The sequence below is a fragment of the Euprymna scolopes genome, chromosome 29 (genome assembly GCF_053919585.1).
Source record: "Euprymna scolopes isolate OS-2025 chromosome 29, ASM5391958v1, whole genome shotgun sequence".
Taxonomy (NCBI): domain Eukaryota; kingdom Metazoa; phylum Mollusca; class Cephalopoda; order Sepiida; family Sepiolidae; genus Euprymna; species Euprymna scolopes.
The window spans coordinates 5032564-5055385 of record NC_136510.1 but is presented as its reverse complement, the minus strand read 5'-3'; the positions used below and the strand labels follow the sequence as shown (position 1 = coordinate 5055385).

Genomic DNA, 22822 nt, shown 5'->3' with positions numbered 1-22822 from the left:
AAAGAATATTTTCACAGAAATAAATATATATATTACAATAGAAAAATGTGAGCATGAAAAGTAATATGGTTAAGCTTAAACATGGAAAAGTAAAGGACTAATTGTTAAATCTGGAAAAGAAAAGGATAAGATATTCTCATAATAAATTGATTATATAATGTTATAAATTGAATTTTAAAAAAATTCTTAATGCTGCAATATTTTAAGTTATAAATTTATATTTTTATGAGAACATCTTGTCCTTTTCTTTTCCAGATTTAACAACTAGTCTTTTACTTTTCCATGTTTAAGCTTAACCATATTACTTTTCATGCCCATGATTTTTCCAGGCTTCCAGTAAAGTCACTTGTTCTTGGCTTAATTTCAGTCTTATTTTTCTGCACCCATAAACATAACATACACATATGTAATAACAATGTACGATACTCGTCTGCTTTCAATAAAATCCCAATTATTTCCCTTTCATGCTTTCATTCTCTCTGTTTCACTTGTTATTTCTCTTTTCGCGAGAACAGTGAATTGATAGTAACAGTAGTCGCTGAAGCGACGTGGTTGCTATGAAAACCAGTCATAAAAAACGTTGCTCACCTCCTTATGTTCTTTTACGATTTTGAACACCAGTAAATTCATCATAACTTTTGTTTCACTGAACAAAAATTGAAAAAAAAAAATTCACAATATAGCTGAGGTGATCTATAAACTGTAATAACTGTTTGAAATTTGGTCGAAAAATGAATGAGTGGTGAAGCTTTAAAGCAGTTCTTAATGACTAAAACTGCCACTTAACCATATATTCGAACACTACCGTGTTTGAATGATATATATATATATATATATATATATATATATATATATATATACCCCCTTCTCAATCAAATGGACTATCATAAAAAAAGTTAAGTCTTATACTCCAGGCTCCAAGTCATGTCGCCTCTGCACAACCGAAACTATAACTATAATTACTTCCCCTCAAAGTAACAATGTAATAAATTCTAAAAATGAACTGATCTCTTTCTGTAAACGTAAAAAAAGTCCAAATTTTATTATGGCAATTTTGAAATTACTTTTACCTTTTATATAGATATAATATAAAAAATTTTTTCTTTAACTTTGTTTTTCTACATATTTCTTAATACTTTATAATTTAATAATCCTTTATTTTAATTCTTTATCTCTTCTTTGCATGGCCGGTTTTTTATCTGCATTTTCTGCTTTATTCTTTAAACTTTCCCATCTATCTAATATATCAATCTACCCACACTTTCATATCTTGTATGTATATTTACTTATATTTTACTATATGCTTTTACTTACTTTTTTTCTTGCTTTTTCCTGAATTTGCAGATACCGGCCATCCTCTCCCCTTAAATAATTTTTATTTTTATTTTTTTATTTATTGTTAATTTATTATTTATTTTCTATTTATTTATTGATTTATTTATTTTCCATTTAGTGTCTTCTAACAACTCTTGCTGACTTTTTTTTTAAGTGATGACCTGTACATTTCAGTTGACCCATATTATTTTGCCCTATACATTTTTTCGCGCCTTTAACATTTCCTGTCTGGGTCATTTTGACATTTGTCTCTATTTTATATTTAACTATCACCATTTTTTTTCTCCTCTTTTTCTTCCTTGATCTTTCTTATTTATATTTATATCTCGGCAGTAGAGTGAAAAGCATATCTTATTTTTCTTTTATTAATATTATTGGAATTTTTTCCTTTTTTTCTTTGTACACATTTTTGTGAATTTTTCCATGGATTTCTGCCTTTGGATTATTATGGACCATCTTCTTCCAATTACGGGATTTCCCTGGATTTTACTTGTGCAAATGGAAATTCAATTAACTTTCTTGAAGTTATATATTTGGATTTTATCGTCACCGGATTATTTATCTTCCACCAGACTATCCATTCATGTGTAATCACCTTTTTCTTCACTATATTCCCTCTACTTTTCAAGTAAGATCTTTGACTTACTTGTTGTTTCATCAAATACTTTTGCATGCAAAATCCGATCCCGCATTTTGCTAATTCCTACCCTCTGATGAGAAGGAAAGTATTTCTTCGAAACTCCGCGGATTAAGGACAATCCACTTATCTAGTGTTTCCTTTTCAGATTAAATATGTTTTTAACTCATTTTAAAGTCTTTTTTAACATGTTTTATTAATTATTTGCTCATTCATATATATATATATATATATATATATATATGGTTATATTTTGGAAAAAGAGTTCCAGCAGAGTTACTGTATTATTAGGAAAAATTTCAAAATAAGAGCATATTTTTTTATATTTTTATTTTCAGAAAGTTTAGATGAGATAAGCCATTGGTACCGTCAGTTTCAAACCTGATAATAAGGAACCATTTTAGATCCCCATATCAAGCTCTCTTCAGCCGATCCATCTCATCTGTTTATAACCGGAAATTATTCCACTTGAAACTATTCCCTATTATCAGGTTTGAAACTGACGGTACTGATAACACATCTAAACTTTCTGAAAATATATATAAGTTTGGTGCAAAAGTTTTTGCTGGTTTGTAGAAAGGGCTTTTAAACCAATATTATTTATTTTGTATATATTATTGTTATTTAAACAATATTATTTATTTTGTATATGTTATTTAAACAATATTATTTATTTTGTATATATTATTGTTATTTAAACAATATTATTTATTTTGTATATATTATTGTTATTTAAACAAATCACAATGATTAATTTATAACTTTTTTCTTTCAAATTATTTAAAGCATCATTCATATTTTTCTGCAATATTCTCAGCCATGTTGACCAGAAAACAATATCCTTTAGTCAACAGAAAAGGGGGTCATCTTCTATCATGATAATGCTAGTCTTCACACAGCACTTCTGACCAAAGATTTCCGTGGAAAATTTAGTCGAGAATTCTTGTCCCATCCTGCATATTCTCTTGACCTAGCTCTCTTGGAATATCACTTATTTCAAGGATTACAAAGCCATTTAGATCATCACGAGAGAAGATTGGACATAAGTGAGATTCATATTTCACATCAAAACTTAAAGTTTACAAACAACTTATTTATATGCTCGTTGACAGATGGAATCAAGTTATAGGCAGCAAAGGTCATTGCAATTCTGAATTTTTGAGCTTATTATCGTTATGAATAAAAATGTTCTAAAACAGTTTCTCATTTTCAAGATGAAATTTTAAAATCTGCAAAAACTGTTAAACCAACTTATATAATGAATAAATAACAAAAGTTTATATTCCAAATTTCACGATGTTCACCATCTTACAATTTATTCCTTTAATTCAATTGACATTCACAATTCTTGATAGTATCTGTTTTGTAGTACAAAATCATTCACTTATGTATTATATCAATGAATTTATTTTGCCCTTAACTCATCAGAAGAAATCAATCTACCAAAAGAAAAAGAAATTGCGTTTTGACATGATTAAAAAATCCGAAAATTGGAAGAGAAGCTGCAAATACCTTATAGTTTGCTTAAACTTAGAAATTTTTTGAACTTAGAAATTGATATAAGTGAATGATTTTGTGCTATGAAACAGATACTATCAATGTAAATGTTAACTGAATTAAAGAGATAAATTGTAAGATGGTCAACATCATGAAATTTGGAACATAGACTTTTGTCATTTGTTCATTATATGCTCTGTAATTACATTGAGCTTCTTAAATAAGGATTAGTATATATTATAATATATATATATATATATATATATATATACACACACACACACATACACAAATATATTATAACTAGTGAAAAAAGATTTCTTAGACATCTGAGCTTTTAAAATAACAGAAAACAAAAAATCAGAAAGAAATTATAACTTACGAAATTTTCGTGCCAGGTGTACTGTTGTTGTCACGGACAGAGATGGATTGAATTTCTCCAAATTTAGAAAACAAACGTCCAACATTTTTCTGGAAAAGAAAAGAAACAAAACGTTTCATAAAAGGTTAAAAATAACTACTCATCTATATGATAGAGTTTTTTTTTTTTTTATAGGGCGGGGATCGTTTCAGACAAGGTGTGAAGCCACTTAATGTAAGAATCTAACAAGAACAAATGATTATCGCAACAACAAGAGATGCCTATTGACCTTGTTCTTGAAAAGATCTATAAAGCATACATTCGCCCATGTATGGAGTATTGTTGTCATATTTGGGCTGGTGCATCTACTACTAGTCTCTCGCTCCTAGACAAGGTTCAAAAGAGAGTCGCCAACCTGATAGGTCCTGAACTGTCATCTAAACTTCACCCCCTGTCCCATCGACGAAATGTAGCATCCCTCTGCCTGTTCTACAAGTACTTTAACTGTGAATTCTCTGACAAACTGCAAGCACTTGTACCACCTCGACGTAAATACCCCCGACAAACCCGATAAGCAGCTACATCCCACCCCTTCAGAGTAGAGATCCCTATATGTAAGAGAGCCTTCTACTCCAGTAGTTTCTTCCCCAGGACAGGTAGACTTTGGAATTCCCTGCCGGGTCCCTGCTTCCCAACTGTACTGACATGCAGAAGTTCAAGTGCAACGTGAACCGACATCTTGCTGACCAACTCCCTACACAGTACCCCTGATATCCATGTCCCTGATAGTAGCCCCCTACAACAAAGTTGCAATATGCCTTGTTTGGGGTGTAAATGTAATAAAAAAAAAAAGAAATAAATTTTAAAAAAAGTTATAGATAGGAGAAAAACAGCAGAAAGAGAGTTCAAGTTTGCAGTTCTTGGAAAGAAGCTGCTGTGTTTTACAAGGTATGAAAACAACAAATTGATGGAGATCACTAGACCAACAAGTCAAACGAGTTGGAACAAAGAAAGTACATAATAAATAAGACAATTCTGAAGAACACGCTACAATAATATTTATAAAGAAGACTGAGACTAGCAACATCACGTCTGTGAGAAACAGGTTACAGAGAAAAAGAAAAGGTGGGAGCTACTCAAATTGCAGACATGTTTCCGTACTTTATCAAGAACCCTTGAACAGGACAGATTTGCCAATCCACATACAACAACAGTTCTCCATACATAGCCTAATCGTAGCAATAGTATCAGGTGTGAGAAAGTGTTTATAGAAAACCGATTTCACAAGAAGCGGAAAGAGCAATGGATTTAATATAGGATCGCCAAGATCAAAAAGAGTTGATTTTTCACGGAGAGCAAAGCCAGGAAAGAAAAGGGGCACACATACAATTGAAAGACACAGTTTTAATAGGATTAAACAAAACAAATCATTTTTTAGCTTACTACTAACACCATAACATCAAAGTTTACAGAGAAGATCAGAATGCTAGACTGTCAAATGCCTTCAAAATGTCAAATGCAAGAGAGCATCACCTGAAGATCTCAAGGTTCTGTTTTCAATCGAGTTGGATTTGCATAGTTTAATAATAACTTTTTCCCTATATATTATTTTAATTGGAATTCATTATTGAGATGAGTATTATTTATATTAATTTATTTATTGTGGACTATTATTCTCATCTTTATTAGTTGTTGTTTCATGATGTTTCAACCAACTGTTCCTTTGGCCTTCGTCAGGTGGTAACCGCAACGGATAGGAACTTCAAATCTCCCAACTGCATTCTCAGCAATCACTGCCATCCGTAGTTGTTGTCGTCTTCACCATGTTTTTTGGCCAAGTAAGCCTCTGGCCGGCTTTTGGTAGGATTGAAACCGCTATCTTCAGAAAATTCTCATCTGGAACCGTAGAGATTCAACGTCTATCAACTGCGCCACGGGCCCCGAAGCATTGTCTGGAGATAGCGGTTTCAATCCTACCCAAAGCCAGCCAGAGGCTTACTTGGCCAAAAAACGTGGTGAGACGACAACAACTACGGATGGCAGTGATTGCTGAGAATGCAGTTGGGAGATTTGAAGTTCCTATCCGTTGCGGTTACCACCTGACGAAGGCCAGAGGAACAGTTAGTTGAAACGTCATGAAACAACTAATAAAGATGAGAATAATAGTCCGCAATAAATAAATATAAACTTTTTCCTTACTTTGATTTTGGTTCATCAGTTTTCATTATGAAACGTTGGTACTTAAAAAAATGTATTTTGATTTAATTTCTTTCAGAAAATATTTATTCCACCTCAGAATATATAAAAAATATATTAATTTATAATGATGTACACAATGGCATAGGAATGCACAGCGGCAAAAAAAAAAAAAAAAAAAGATTTAAAAGAATGAATATTCAAACCTATGATCCCCGATCCCCTCAACTGTATTCGCTTCAATTTAGCTTCATTTATAGACCTATTTACTTACCTCCCCACGAGGGCAGAGTTAGATACAAGGTCGTTTTTTAATTTGGAGAAAATGTGGTTCTCTAAAAATTACTTCACTGATTATAGAAAACAGAACAGATACTACACATTGTTTCTAGCCAATAAACAACTCTGATCGGTTTCAACTAAGAAAGTCAACATTAAAACTAAGACACCAAGTGCATATGTGAGTGACGGGGGGGGGGGGCAGACAGAAATTCTTTCTATGATGAAATAGAAGTCATCTAATCCCTCCCGCTCCTCATTATTTGAAGTCTTGGTTTTCGCTGCAAAATAAATATTTTTAGTTTTCAGCAAGAACTGTCATGATAGAGGAAAGAAAGGTAGGTCAAGATGGAGAGAGGAAGAGCAAGATAGAAAAACAGAAAGAGAAAGAAAGATAAAGCAAGAGAGAGGAGGAGGAAAGCAAAAAAAAAAAAAAAAAAAAATTCAACCAAATAAAAATATAAAAGCTTTTACAAATTGGATTATTTACAAAGAAACCGAAATGCATTCTAATAGATTTAATTTCGAAATAGGATTCAAGTTATTTCTGGCAATTTAGCAATTGTAGCTTATATATATATATATATATATATATATATATATATATATGCACGTTTCATTAAATAGCACAGACAACTCTTGCTTGTTTTTCTTGTAATCTTCCTTTTCTCTTTGTCGGACCATTTTCCAAACGTTTTTTCGAGTGAAAAAAGACATTTCCCATAATCGAACATTTTCGACCGCCATTGGTCATCCTCAGGCGAGTAGTAAAAAATAAAAAATGAAAATAGTGAGATGAAATGAAAAGATGATTAAAAGACGAATAAAATCGCTTAAAATCATTAAAATACTCAAAAGCGCTTGAGCGTGCCCTCCATTTCATTTGGAATCTGGTTAATCGTTGGTTTATTAATGTGGATTTACAATGCCTCAAAGATTGGGAGGCGCACCTCGCAATATGAGACAGTTAAAATGGCCGTGTTTTTTATTAACATGTCTCTAAATTCAGCTTTATGGGAAATTTCTTTTTTCACTAAAAAAAAAAAAAAAAAAAAAACGTTCGGAAAATGGTCCGACAAAGAGACAAGTTCCTTAAAATCCAAAACTAAAACATTACCGACATACCAAACACCCCCTCCCACGTTTCCTCCTTGTTCCCTTCCTCTTTTTTCCGCTCTTCTCGCACCCCTCCCCTGAAATCATTCACTATCTCATCCCATCATAACGAACATTTCTGTAAAAGTCTGAGGAAGCTACAGACGGCCAAAAAAACCGGCCGGGTAGCTGAAACAATAATGTAATAGAAAGATACGGTAATAAAAAATAAAACGTATATATATATATATATATATATATATATATATATATATATATATATATATATATATATATAATTATTAATGAAATAAAACAGTGTATAAGATATTTTATTAATATCCAGACTTAAATGTCCTGGTTGGAAAATACAAATTAGGGTCTTCATTTAATTTGAACTTTATTATTAAAAAAAAAAAAAAAAATCAACTGTTATGAGGCTAACAATAATACTGGATCGTCGTACAAATCGACTTCATTTATTTATTTATTCATTATAAGCAAACGTTTTCCTCAATGAATGATCATCTTAACTGCTATTTGCACGTTTCAGTGGATGTAATTTCCACCTTATTCAAGTGTATTTTGTCAAACTTGGGAATCATTTTATTCAATTCTTGAATCTGCACAGGAATCACGGAACCCTTTATTTGATGCATGGGGGTAGCATGCTCTTGTGGTACTATCAGTATCCCCCACCCAAATGTCGGGAGTGGGTGAGAAAAAGAAAACAAGGAATTAATGTTTGTATATTTTTTAGATAAGGTTTGATAATTATTTTTTGTATTATTCGAACTATTGTTCTCATCTTCGTTTTTTTTTTTTTTTTTACGTTTCGACTGATGTGCCCTCCAACCATTTTCAGGTGCATTCACACTGGATGTCATTGTTGAATGGTGAAAAATAGCGCCAAGTCTTTTTTTTTTTTTTTTTTTTTTTTTTTAAATAAATCCAGGTCCATTCCGTTTTTTTTTTTCTTGATGTGATGTTTGTATATTTTTGAGATGACGCTTGATTATTACGTTTTTGTATTATTTGGACTATTATTCTCATCTTGGTTGGTTGGTTTTTTTTCATGTTTCGGCCAATGGCACCTCCAACCATCTTCAGGTGCATTCACACTGGATGTTATTGGTGAAAAGTACCAGGAATTTTTATGCTTCAAGTTCTTTATATCTTTAAATATTTATTCATAGTGTTTGGTTTGGTTGTTTTGTAGAAGAAAATTCTTGTTTTTGCTGTTGACTTTGCAGAACATGATTGAGTTTTGCAAAGGCAAAAAATAACATCAACATTTGGTGCACTTCAGGAAGTCAGTATCTTCAGACAGCCTGATCTGGTAGCACCAGATGCCCTGACAGATATTACCACTCCGAGTTAAAGTGGAGCCGGGAGCAATGGTAGGTAAGAGGCAACAACTCCACATTCCCCACAGCCCCTAATTAGAGCTCCACTTTTGGATGTCTTTTAGGGTCATACACATAACCTACATTTAAGGGAGTAAAAGACCATAAATTTACAAACAGTGCTCCTCCTTCAATGTAAATTCTCTCATGACGATAGATAAGCAGCAAAATCCCACCCCATTATTTTCCTGAACAAATAGTTTACTGCTCTACTTTAAAAAAATAAATAAATAGTGACCCTTTTTGGATCATCCATTATGCTTTGATTCAATTATTAGAATCTGAGAAAAGGGAGTTTGCAGTACCAGTTAATTTTTAAAAACTAAAAAGATAAAATCCAAACTTTCTGTTCGCTATGTTCCTTCCTCATCTCTCTCAAGTTTTTTGCATCCAAACTAGAAATGTGTATTTAGGCAGCAGTCTTTCTTTTAAGCATATTGTTGAATAAAACGGACAATTCATGCCTATACATGAATTGTCCATTTTATTCAACAAAATATGCTTAAAAGAAAGAATGCTGCCTAAATACACACACACACACACACACACATATTTATTTATGTGTTACAGAAAATCAGAACATCGGTATTGTCGCCTTCACCCCCCCCCATTAAAAAAAGGGGGGGGGACCAATATCTGGTCTCCTATGTTAGACATTTTGCAGCCTCTATTTATATCTGTCTCCCCAAAAATACTGTCTCTTTATTTGGATTTGAAACTGACGGTACCGATGTTTGTTTGTGAATTTTTATGGCAGGTGCGTGAAATAAAATGGTGTCTCCAGTTTCGGCGATAAAGTGTAGAAGTACCAAGATTACCTGTAGTTAATAAAATTCTTGTATATCATATTAAATATGTTATGAAAAGTTCTATGACGTTTTTATCAAATTTTTGACAGCATTAATCTCACTTCAAACAAACAGTTCAACTTAAAAATATAAGACAATCATAATGAAAGAATTGTAAATCTAAGGTATTTTTTAACGATGTGATTCCGATTTCCCTCAAAATACACGATTCTTCCGATTAATCGTCCCACCACTAATTAGCACACATATAAAATATGATGATGATTGCAACGTCTTGTCAGACGAGTGCCACTCCCTCAGATATTTAAAATCCATGAGCCCAAATGCCTGAGGGAGTATCTATACAAAGATGATGTTACAGAGTCTTAGCTTTGTACGACAGCTAAGTCTCTCTCTCGGTTCAAAATGTTGAGATCCAGCAACAAGCAAGAGCAAGATAGCCAGCAACAAATTAAACTGCAGACCAGCTTAATGCGGGTACTGGTCTCCCGCTTTATGTTTTTTTAAATCAAAGATTTGCTTCTTCTAGAAAGGTTGCCTTCACCACGGCTTACGGGAGCCCTCTCCACCCCAATACACATATACACACACACAAATATACACGGTGCTAGTTGGCCGTTGACCCAGAAAAAGAGTTCATTCGCCCTTTGGAACGTCTTGTTTTTAATCCTCCAGGGAGACTAGCCGCCTTCCTCACCAAACAAGTCTGGTGGGGGAACCAGTTTAGTCGCCGGTGACCCGACCATGAGGCAGGTAGTACTGGGTTACATGGTACCAGTAGCATATGACATGACCTGACACATATAAAATATAAAATATATAAAATATACATACATATATATACACATATATATCAAAGATGGCGTAAATATCATAAAACACAGTTGCAACTACTCCTCCGATCTTTTGAATTTATGTACTCATGTCCATATTTTTTTATATTTTCTTTTAAATTAATGGGTTCGTATTCTTTTGATGAGTCAGGGTGGAAACGATTAAAAAACTGACATAATTATATGAATGTTTCTGTGCTACGAAACAGGTGCTGTCAAGAATTGAACATTTTAACATTCTGAAAGAAATAACTTGTAAGATGGTCAACATCTTGAAATTTGGAATATAAAGTTTTTGTCATTTCTTTTGTATATGCCCTGTAGTTGCATGGAACTTCATAAAAAGGATTGGTATAAATAAAAGGTGAAATATAACTGAATAAACATTTTTCTCAGAAACATATATATATATATATATGAGAGAGAGGGGTTGATCATTTACTTGAAACATACTCGGATTTGTATGTATCAATCGTAAAAGATTAAAAAATCTTTCCCATAAATAAGGTTTTTTTTTTTTTATAATGAAAAAAAATATTTTAATATAAATTTGGAAAAAAATCCAAGCTCAATGAATGGCTTTTGGGTTTCAGAGCATATATAGTGTTGTTTATTTATTTATATACATACGAGAGAGATTTTGACTTAACCTGATCTATGCGCATACATAAATCTGGTGAAAGAAGAAAAGGGTGAAAAATAAAAAAAGAATGGCTACTATCCTGCAATAGAATCCATTCACTGTTGAAAGCAACCTGGATATAGGTAGCAGTGGGAGAAGAACCATGTTTTTCAATATTGATTGAGTCAACAGCATGCTCTTCATTAAGACACAATTCAGCCTGTGTCGACTGACCACCACTGACCACTACTTCTCTCGCTACAATCCAATGACGAACAAATAAATATTTAATCATTTTTTTTTTTTTATTAAAACAAAACAAAAAATATTTTCATTAACAGATTAATGGAATCTGCTTTTTTTTTTTGTATTGAAATTCGATTCTATCATCACGCACAGAAATGGTGTGAAATTTTGGTACAGCCATTTTAAGCAGTGTCAGATGGAAAAGAAATATTGCTTTTTTTATCCACTACAACAACTATCATTACCATGCTTATACTCACTGGGAGTTTTCAAGCTATCATCAAAGGTTACTCACTAGCATCAACCGGTGGTGTTCCCTAGAGTCTGAGTGACAACTCTCCCCAGATATGTAGAACTCTCTACCTTTTTCAATAATCTTTGCAGATGGTTTTGCTTTATCGCAACAGCCGCTTATCATTAATTTCTCGCTGGCAATGACCATTGGTCTTCACTGTAATTTGGATAGCAATAAGCTTCCCAAGGTCTTCCTCCTTCTATTCATCCAGTGGAGGTCTGGTTAGTGCTCTCTCTTCTCATCCTTTTCGGCCCTTTTTATTATTATTATTACTATTGTTGTTTGTACTTACCAGGAGTTCTCAGACCGACCATTATAAAAGATTACTCACTGACAACAACCGATGGTGTTCCCTGGAGTCTGAGTAACAAGTCTCCCCAGATTTCCAATACTCTCCTACTCTTTGCAAATGACTTATCACAATAGCTGGTTGTCATCGATTTCTCATTGGGCCACAAAAAGCCTCCCCAAATTATCCTCCAGTCTATAATAAAGACTGTGTGTGTGTGTGTGTATATATATCCATACTTGTCACAAAATAGCTAATTGTAATTCTATTTCCATAATGAGGTGTTTTATTTATTTTATTTTTTGCTTTCCATCCGCTTTATACATTTTATTCTTTATTTCATATAATCCCGTGAGGAAATTAATGAAACTCTTCTTCATCAACACAAACAAAATCTCAATTCCAACGTTCAAAAATGATTATGATTATAACCGTGGAAACATTTATCAATTGCTTCACAATTTAAAACGTAACTGTTCCACTGTGATTTCATTAAAAATAATAAATTGTGATATATCTGCGAAATTCTACTTGTATAATTAGTCCTATTATATTGCTATCTAATTTACATAAGTGTTTACGGTGTGTACAAACACAGTGTAAATTAGATGAAAAGAAAAGACTCTTTGTATGCTCACAGAGACATCAAAAACTATTAGAGATAGGTTGAAACAGCGAACAGCGAGAGGAGGTGAGAGAAATTGATGAAAAATTTGTCATTTATTTATGACTAATTAGAACAATTAAAATAGAATTTTTTTTTTCAAACAAAACTCAATCCCAGAACTAAAGAATATCTTAGCATATATTGTGTGTCATAGTATACAAGAGAAAGCTTTTAAGAAACATCCTCTCATGGTATTCATCATCATTCAATTGTCAATCTATCCATCTCATTGATCTTTATACTCAAGTGGCTTTTGGCCTTGATAAGTGATGACTCATAAAAAATATGTATCATCATTACAAACTCACCCAAGAGGGCATAACGTGGCGATCAATGTTAGATTTAAGAAAATAATTTCTTTTTTTCTATTTTTCATCAGTCATAAAAATATATTTTTATTGACTCTCTAGGGTTTATGAAAGATTCTCGACTGAGCTCCAATTACTGTTTTCTCCTTAGAACACATTCACAACAAGAACTTGTCTTATTACCACAACTGAAAAAAACTTTTTTCTTCCTTTGTGTACCTGGCGTTATGCAGAATTTCCATGAATAGAGTTTATTTCCAAATACTTCTATTAGTGGAAGACACTACCATGGGACTGATTTCCTGCAGAGTACATGATGGTCGTCTTCAAATTGAATGTCAGAAATACTCAAGTTGTCTTCAGTCCATTTATTATTTTAATATTCATCATCATTCAACCGTCAATTAATCCAACTCATTAACCTTTATACTTGAGTGGCTTTTGGTCTTGATAAGTGATGACTCATTAGTATAAAAAACAAAATATTTAATTTTTTAAACGAGGATTGATAATTTGTATGCTTGGATTCTCATCTGGAGTGTTATTCTCACGTTTCGGTTAATGTAACCTCCGATCTTCTTCAGGTGTCTCTTGTCAAACTCAGGAACTTGTATGAAATTTCAAATGAAACCTTTTATTTAATCTCTGGGGCTTGCATATTCTCGTTCCATCAGCCATGACCAAGTAAAAGTCTAAAATAATTTGTAATTGTATTCTTAGTCTTGCTCGCACTGAAGATTGAACCTTCAAGCTCCAGCAAAGTATCACTTAGAAATTAATGTCATTTAGCGCTTTATCCGTTACGCCACCCGGATAACGTACTGAGCAAAATTCAGTTCTAATTATAAACTAACAGAATACCCAAGTATTTTGATAGAGCATCTAAAACAAATAAAACAGAATGCAACGTATTCTAACTTTTTAGGGTAGATACCGGAAAACATTTTTTGCTACAGGAAATAAATTTTGAAGGTTTTTTGGAGGGGAGAAGGGTTCTACAAGGTTGGTAAAAAAAAAAAAAAAATTACTTACTCTACCACTAACCCTAGGTCCGAGTAGTAGGCTTCATTCCCAAAAAGTACTTTCTTTAATCTGATCACTAATCTTAAGTTCAAGTAGCAACTCTCATAAAACACTTCATTAACCCTAAGTCTGAATGACAATGCACCTCAAAAAAAGAAAAAAAAAAAAAAAAAAAACTTCTAAAGCCAGACATAATTTTCTAAAAATGCAATGTCTCCAAGAAAAAAACATGGCACAGAATTTATTTCTAATAGCAAAAATAAAAAAAAAAAGAAAGTTAACTGCCAAAAATGCTAAAATGGCTCGGAAATAGGGGAGCATTTTATACTAAATTCCTATGTGAAACTGATTTCTTTGTCACGGTGATGCATATTTTTACTACACCAGTCATTTTTCATTAATAAACAATCTAATATATGCTGCCTAAACAACCGTCATTACTGCCAGGTGCTAAAAATAGAAACAACCCTTTCCTCGTTTCGAACTAAAAAGAAGAAAACAAATTCAACTTGTTCTCCATAAAGTCAAAGAAAGAGATTTTGATTCCGAGCTGAATCGAAGATAAACACAATAAATTTACATTTAAAACTCTTTATCATCATTGATTCCATGGGGAATTAATTCTATTCATTTGTTCTTTTTAACTGAGGGCAATGCCTGTTGTAACAATACTATCTCATAAATACAGTGCGCCTGCAGTCCAAACGATCAACACGGCTAGAGAGCATGTAGCCTCCCGAATACGACTTTAACGTTTCCAGTCAAGTCGATCAGCCGAAGGGTTTCATCATCAGCAGCAGTAGTTTAAACAGTCCTTTTCAGGGCCATCTTTTCCACATTACTTATGCGAACTGCAACTACTACTGCTTGTCTGCTCCCTGAGATTACCTTCTTCAACCAGCTGACTCCAGCTCACTCCTGTGGTCTCCAGCGCCTGCTGCGGCCTTCCTGTGACTTTTGCCACCCTCAGCAGCTTTCCAGAGTCAGTCGACGTCAGGCTACATGCTCCAGCCTGTCAACGTCCAGTTACTCGTTCCAGTGCCTGCAGCCATCAAGCTACCCTCTCCAGTGTCAATTGATGTCAGGCTACCCTCTCTAGAGCAACATCCGGTTACTTATACCAGAGCTCACTGATGCCTACCTTCCAGAGCTCACTGACGTCCAGCTCAGCAGTCTGTTGACCGCCACCAACGTCAGAAAGAAAAAATGGAAAAGAAAAAAATGGAAAAGAAAAAAAGAAAAGAAAAGGAAAAAGAAAAGAAAGAAAAAGGAAAAAGAAAAAAAGAAAAAGGAAAAAGAAAAGAAAAAAAAAAGAAAAAGGAAAAAGAAAAAAAGAAAAAGGAAAAAGAAAAAAGAAAAAAAAAGAAAAAAGGAAAAGGAAAAAATGAAAAAAGGAAAAAAAGGAAAAAGAAAAAAAGGAAAAAAGAAAAAAAAAAAAAGAAAAAAAAGAAAAAAAAGAAAAAAGGAAAAAAAAGAAAAAAGGAAAAAAAAGAAAAAAGGAAAAAAAAGAAAAAAGGAAAAAGAAAGAAAAAAAAGAAAAAAGGAAAAAAGAAAAAAAGAAAAAAAGAAAAAAGGAAAAAAGAAAGAAAAAAAGAAAAAAGGAAAAAAGAAAAAAGAAAAAAAAAAAAAGAAAAAAAAAAAGAAAAAAGGAAAAAAAAGAAAAAAGGAAAAAGAAAGAAAAAAAAGAAAAAAGGAAAAAAGAAAAAAAGAAAAAAGGAAAAAAGAAAAAAAGGAAAAAAGGAAAAAAGAAAAAAGAAAAAAAGAAAAAAGGAAAAAGGAAAAAGGAAAAAGGAAAAAAAAGGAAAAAAGAAAAAAGGAAAAAAGAAAAAAGGAAAAAAAAGGAAAAAAGAAAAAAGGAAAAAGGAAAAAGGAAAAGCAAGACAGAGAGGGGGAAGAAAGAGAAAGAAATAAAACGAAGCCAAAAGGAATTAGTTCTAACAATTTTTTTTTTAAGAAAAAAACAAAGTGGAATTCTGCTTTTTTTTGAATTCCTATAAAAAAAAATGTTAGAACTTGTATAATACGTCTGCACTTTTTCAAGAAAATTTATTCAGTAAATAAAAAGAAAATATAAAATTTGACTTTGAAAATGTAATTCATAGCTTTTGCTCAGGTATTTTTATTTTTCATGTTCTTGTGATAGATGTAATTTATACAAGGACCTATGGCATAGTGCATAAAGTACTTGGTAATGTTCAGTTGTAAGTTACACTGTTCTAGAGGTTGAAGGTTTTTTGCAAATTACTTAGGATTTCTACCCAGTCATGACAGCTGATGAAACGAAAGCATGCTACTTTTGCAGATTAAATAAAGGGTCCCCGCTCTGGTATTATTATAGCTTTTTTGTTAAAACTTCAAAGGTATTTTTCTAAGCTAGCAGGAACATCCGGTCATAAAATACGCTTGTATATATTATTTTTAATATATATATCTATATAACTTTGGTGCATCAGCTTGAATTGAAACCGAGACCAAAACTTATGAAGAATATATATATTTAGATTGATTTCGTTTAGCTATAATCGAAACTGAAACCAAAACTTATAAAAAATTCTTACTAATATTATTTATAAAAAAATAAATGACTTGAGTGCCATCAACCAAAATCGAAACAAAAACTTGTAAAGAATTCTTGGTAAAATTATTTATTACAATAAATTGAAGGTCATAACAATGAAACGCCAATCATTCGGAGGGAGAAAGATGTAAGTGTGACACACAAAAGAACACACGCTATCGTATTAATATATATATCGTATTGATATATATATAGATATATCGTATTGATATATATATAGATATATCGTATTGATATATATATAGATATATCGTATTGATATATATATATAGATATATCGTATTGATATATATATATAGATATATCGTATTAATATATATAGATATATCGTATTAATATATATAGATATATCGTATTAATATATAGATAATAATCAATCCTCATCTCAAACATTCACAAACATGTAATTTATACTTTATTTTTGATTTGAGATACAAGAGGTTATATGATACAAAAGTCATAACGGTTTAATTTTTTTTGTGTGTGTGTGTGTGTGTGCTTAAAAGTCAGAAACTACTGAAGATATATTTACAAACCTTATATCCTCAGATTCAGTGAGACCCAAATCTGGTTAGGATAAAAAAAAAAAAAATACTAATATTCATTTCCTTGGGGTTACTAAGGAACAATTAAAGAGTGACCAGGCGAGTAGTACGGCACAATCACGTTGACACACCGGTTCTCGCCAGATACCAAAGTTAAGCAACATTGAGTCTGGCCAGTACCAGATGGGTGACTATTTAGGAAGGCTAGGCACTGTATGCACCTTCTGGGAAGAACTCCTATAACTCGCTATAAAAGCATCTACAAAGTTGTGGATGGCTCAAGGTTGGGGGGGGGGTACTTTTTTCATTCTTACTGCTAGTTGTTTCAAAAACAACACTGAAACTAGATCAGTTTTGCTTTCTATTATATTGAACAACAATGCAACGACCACCAAAAAATCTCAACTCCAATGTTCAAAAATTCAACAGTTTGTCATAAATGGCAAACCATTAATACACCGGTTCTCATTAGATCGCCAAGGTTAAGCAACGATAAGCCTGACCATTACCAGATAAATGACCATCTGAGAATACTAGGCGATGTATGTACTGCACTGAGGCGTAAAATTTCCCAGTTTATGTCTGGTGATGCATCTAAAAACAACAAGGAGAGATGCATTCTCAGTTTTTGTTCAGACATGCGTCTAGGAAAGGGAAAACTAATATAAAACCCGAGATCTACCATCTGCTCCATCCGTGGAAGCTAATTGCATCAGCCAAGATTAGCAGTTGTTCCAAAAAATGCGGATGGTTTTACATGAAGTGTTCATCACTATAAACAAACCGTGTGGATTTTCTGAACAACTTTGTTGTTGTGTGAAGCTCATAGGTTGAAATCGATGGGACAATTCATATATGTTTTAAATTCTGTTTTAAAATTAAAGACTTTTGCAAAAGCAGCTTATGCAAGTGCTAAGTCTATTTCTTTTTAACAATTTTAGTTAAAGCCTTTTTTTTTTTTTTTTTTTTTCAATCCATGTATAAATGAATTCTTTTTGGTCATTATAAACTTTTTAAAAATCGGATTATGTAGGTGCTAAGTCTGCGATAGGTTAAAATTAATATTTTTTTCCTTCCGGGAATTTAAACTGCATTCTTTATTTTTATTTTTGCATTTTTTTTATTCAAAGCTTCTTTAGACTATAGACTTATTCAATTGTATTTCACCTTTTATTTATACCAATCTTTTAAGCTCAATGTAACTGCAGAGTATGTACAAATAAATGACAGTCATATTCCAAATTTCAAGATAATGTCCATCTTACCGTTTATTTTCCTTTAAAGTTGATGAGTTCCTATTTTTCTGATGAGTTAAGGGCGGAATAAATTAAAAAACTGGCATAATTATTACATGAATGATTCTGCGCTACCAAACAGGTGATGTCAAGAATTGAACATTTTAATATGCTTAAAGAAATAAACGGTAAGATGGACATTATCTTGAAATTTGAAATATAGACTTCTTGTCATTTATATATATATATATATATATATATATATATATATATATTTTAAATATAATGGGCGGAAGTCTCTCGAGAGCTCTTTCAGCTATCATCTCATCAGGAGAATATCGATAGCGTAAAAATAATACTATGTCGAAAGTAAAGAGTTCTGATGGGGAACTATATAATGTCCCTATTTCCCCGGAAAGAATTTCTGAGATGAAATCTAGTTTAGTTGCCTTAGCTCACCGATACAGTAACACACCTGTTGATTATAGCGACTTTGTCTGGAACATAACGCAATTTAAAACTATGAAAGCGTTAAAATCCAATGCCAATATTTATATGTGCAAACCAGACAAAGGTGCAGGAGTGGTGATTTTGGACAAATCGGACTACGTTGAGAAATGGCAGTTATTCTCAATGATGTTTCGAAATTCCGTAAACTCGGTCCTGTCGAGTTGACAGATAATACTTGCAAGAACGAGGCAAAAATGCAAAGACGTCTACTTGCATTATTTAAAAAGAAAGTTTTTTGCAAGGACGTCTATGACAGGATTAGACCCTCTGGTTCACAACATCCTAGAATGTATGGTCTCCACAAAATACACAAGCAAGGTGTTCCACTGAGACCTATTTTATCAATGGTTGATTCGGTGCAACATTCATTGGCTCAGTGGCTTATGGAAATTCTGCAACCTGTGCGCGCGTTATAAATCACGCACTGTATCCCTGATTCTTTTCAGTTTGTTGATTATGTACGTGGGTTGGATTCTAATGCAGAGACGGCTTACGTGCTCATTTGATGTCTCCAGTCTCTTTACCAACATACCACTGGATGAGACTATACGCATATGTACCGACGCGCTTTGCGATGGTCGCCTGACTGCTCCACATTTTTCTAAAGAGATTCTTATTGAACTCATTTTAATGTGCACAAAGTCTGTGGAGTTTAGTTTTTGTGATATTATGTATTGTCAGGTTGACGGGGTTTCAATGGGGAGTCCGTTGGCCCCAACTTTAGCGGATATTTTCGTCGAGTACAATGAATCCGTTTTGTTTAATTTTATAACAAAACCCACTGCATATTTTAGATATGTTGACGACACTTTTGCTGTTTTTCCATCGCAAAGTGAAGCGTCGATATTTTTTGATAGGTTGAATTCTTTGCATGGAGCTCTAAAGTTCACTATGGAAAGTGAGAAGGACAATAGTTTGCCTTACATCCAAAATAGCAATATTGTATATCAATTTAAATGCCAGTGCGATGCTGGTTATGTTGGGCGAACATACTTGCATCTTTTGACTCGTATAAACCAGCATGTTCCATCGAAGATCAGACAAGGGAGGATGGGGTCTGGTAGTCTCCCTCCTTCTGCAGCCTTGGACTCTGCCATTGGCCAGCATTTGGTTGACAACCCGTGCTGTGGCGATAGATATAAAATTGAATGGTTCGAGGTGCTACATAGAGCGGACTCCAGAAACCATTTAAAGATTTTGGAGTCTGTCTCTATTGCGGTGTGGAAACCTTCTTTGTGCCGACAGAAAGAAACATTTAACACATTGTTTCTCTTTGGGGAACTGTGAATCTTTTCTCCCGTTTCCCCCCCCCCTCGTTGTGCCATTCTTTTAATCGTTTTTTAAACGTTAATAAACTTTATTTTAGTGTCCGTGTAATTTTTGGCACATTGAATAGTTCCCCATCAGAACTCTTTACTTTCGACATAGTATTATTTTTACGCTATCGATTTTCTCCTGATGAGATGATAGCTGAAAGCGCTCTCGAGAGACTTCCGCCCATTATATTTAAAACTGTATATAAATTCTGTACCTCTAAACATTATATATATATATACATACATATATATATATACATATATATATATATACACTAATCTGGGTGCCCAGTGTTGCACGGGTGTTTGGAGGTGGGTGTTGAGCAAAAAAGTGGTAATAGACAGGCAGGCTCAAACCCGTACCGCGAAGGAGGAAAAGAATGTGAAAAAACCCCAAAAACATGTCGTCTATGCCGTTGGATCCATCACCAAACCGAAAGTGGCGAAGGTTTAAATTAAGGCTAGTCAATTGAAAGAGTCAAAACTATGAAAAGAATATGCTGTTGTCCTAGCCCTAGTCATTATCTCCCAAGATAGAAGTAAGCAATCTTCTAATAATAATACACAGTGATAATATGACGTACTAATAATATGGATACTAATAATATGAATACTAATAATGTCGTACTAATAATATGAATACTAATAATATGTCGTACTAATAATATGAATGCTAATAATATGAATGCTAATAATATGTCGTACTAATAATATGAATGCTAATAATGTCGTACTAATAATATGAATACTAATAATATGTTGTACTAATAATATGCCGTACTAATAATATGAATGCTAATAATATGTCGTAACAATAATAATAGCGAGATATAAGTAATAAGATTGTACATTTAGAAAACAAAATATGTTTAAAATTCATATTAAAGCTTCAACCAAAACTTGCTCCCATACTTACGAAACTGTTTAAGCGTTGCCTTAAGGAGAAGTGCTTTCCGACTCCCTGGAAAACCTCATCAGTATGCCCTATATTTAAGAATTCAGGTGATAAGTCATCTCCCTCTCAGTACAGACCAATAAGTCTCCTGTGTGTTATGAGTAAGTTGCTGGAATTCATATTTAGTAGAGAAATAGTAAACCACCTCAGCAGAAACAATCTTCTTAGTGACACACAATATGGTTTCCGTTCTGCAAGATCTACCGCAGATGTGCTAACGGTTATATCTCATAGGATTAGTGAATCTCTTAACAAAGACTTCCTTTCTAGGCCAATTGCTCTTGACATATCAAAGGCCTTCGACAAGGTATGGCATAAGGGCCTACTTCACAAGATTTCCAGCTACGGTATAACTGGAAATGTTTTCTCAATCATTAAATCATTTCTCTCCGATAGGCTCATAAGAGTAGTGGTCGATGGACAAAAATCAGAGGCTCATAGTATTAATGCTGGAGTCCCTCAAGGGTCAATCCTGGGCCCAACTCTCTTCCTGATCTACATCAATGACCTCCCTAAACACATACTTAAATCATTCGTTGACATCTATGCTGATGAAACGACTATCTACAGCAACACATCAAAGGCTGTAAACGACAAAGTTCTCTCTGATTCTCTCTCCTCTGATCTTGAGCGTGTAGTTCAGTGGGGGAAGACGTGGCTGGTTACTTTTAATGCATCTAAAACCAAACTCCTATCCTTACATCATCAACGCTCTGATCCCCATCTGTCATCAATTGAAATGGATGGCTCTCATCTAGGAGAAGCCCCGTGTTTTGACAAGCTTCTGGGTTTGTCCTTTACTCCTGATCTGAAATGGAACACGTACATCAAGTCTGTTGCCAAGGTCGCTGGAAAGATGGTGGGTTCCTTCTACCGCTCCAAAAGATATCTCACTACTGATGCAATTCTCTATCTATATAAAAGCCAAGTACGTCCAAGGATGGAATACTGCTGCCACATCTGGGCAGGAGCTGCTAAAAACAGCCTATCCTGCCTTGACAGTGTACAAAATAGACTTCGTGGCTTAGTGGGGAATGCCCTTTTCTCTACCCTGCAACCTCTCTCCCACAGAAGAGACGTTGCGAACCTATCCTTGTTTTATCGTTATTTCCATGGCAGGTGCTCGTCTGAACTCCAATCTCTGGTCACCCCCTCGCCAATCTTTCATGAAAAACACCCGTCTAGTTGAATCCACTGTGAAATATTTCCCCCACTCTTTATCTGTGCCTAAATCAAAACGTGGATTCCATGAAAAAAGCTTCTTTCTTAGAACTGCACGCCTGTGGAACTGTGTTCCGTCTGCCTGCTTCCCACCTGACTACAACTTGGATGTCTTCAAGTCCAATGTTAACAAATTCCTAATGAACTGCCCCCTTAAGTAAACACTTCATCAAATCTCCACACTAACATACTGTACTTGCAATAACCCTTATCCCTGAGTGGCTTCCGGGCCTTGATAAGTGGTGACCACTGTGTAAAAAAAAAAAAAAAAAAAAATATATATTAGAATTGTCCACAAGAATCCGTGGCATAGTGAATAAAGTGCTTGATCAAATTCAATCATAAGTGACACTCTTCTGGAGGTTGAAGGTTCGATCCTCAGTCCAGGCAATACTAAGAATACAATTGTGAATTATTCACGATTTCTACCCAGTCACGGTTAATGGAACGAGTGTAGACACCCCCAGGATTATAAAATTCTATGTAGATTCCAGAGTTTGACACAATACACTCGAAGAAGATCAGAAGTTACATTGATCGAAACATTGTAAAAATAACAATCAA

At 33.5% G+C, this 22822-nt stretch overlaps 1 protein-coding gene across 1 annotated transcript in view; it reads right to left on the bottom strand.

The window, feature by feature from the left end:
* LOC145252463 (serine/threonine-protein kinase 31-like) overlaps positions 1-22822 on the bottom strand; it is a 118391-nt gene that overhangs the window by 83788 nt on the left and 11781 nt on the right. Inside the window, exon 2 of the mRNA XM_080111879.1 lies at positions 3852-3940. Coding sequence (XP_079968005.1) covers positions 3852-3940 — 89 coding nt within the window. The remainder of the gene's footprint in view (positions 1-3851; positions 3941-22822) is intronic.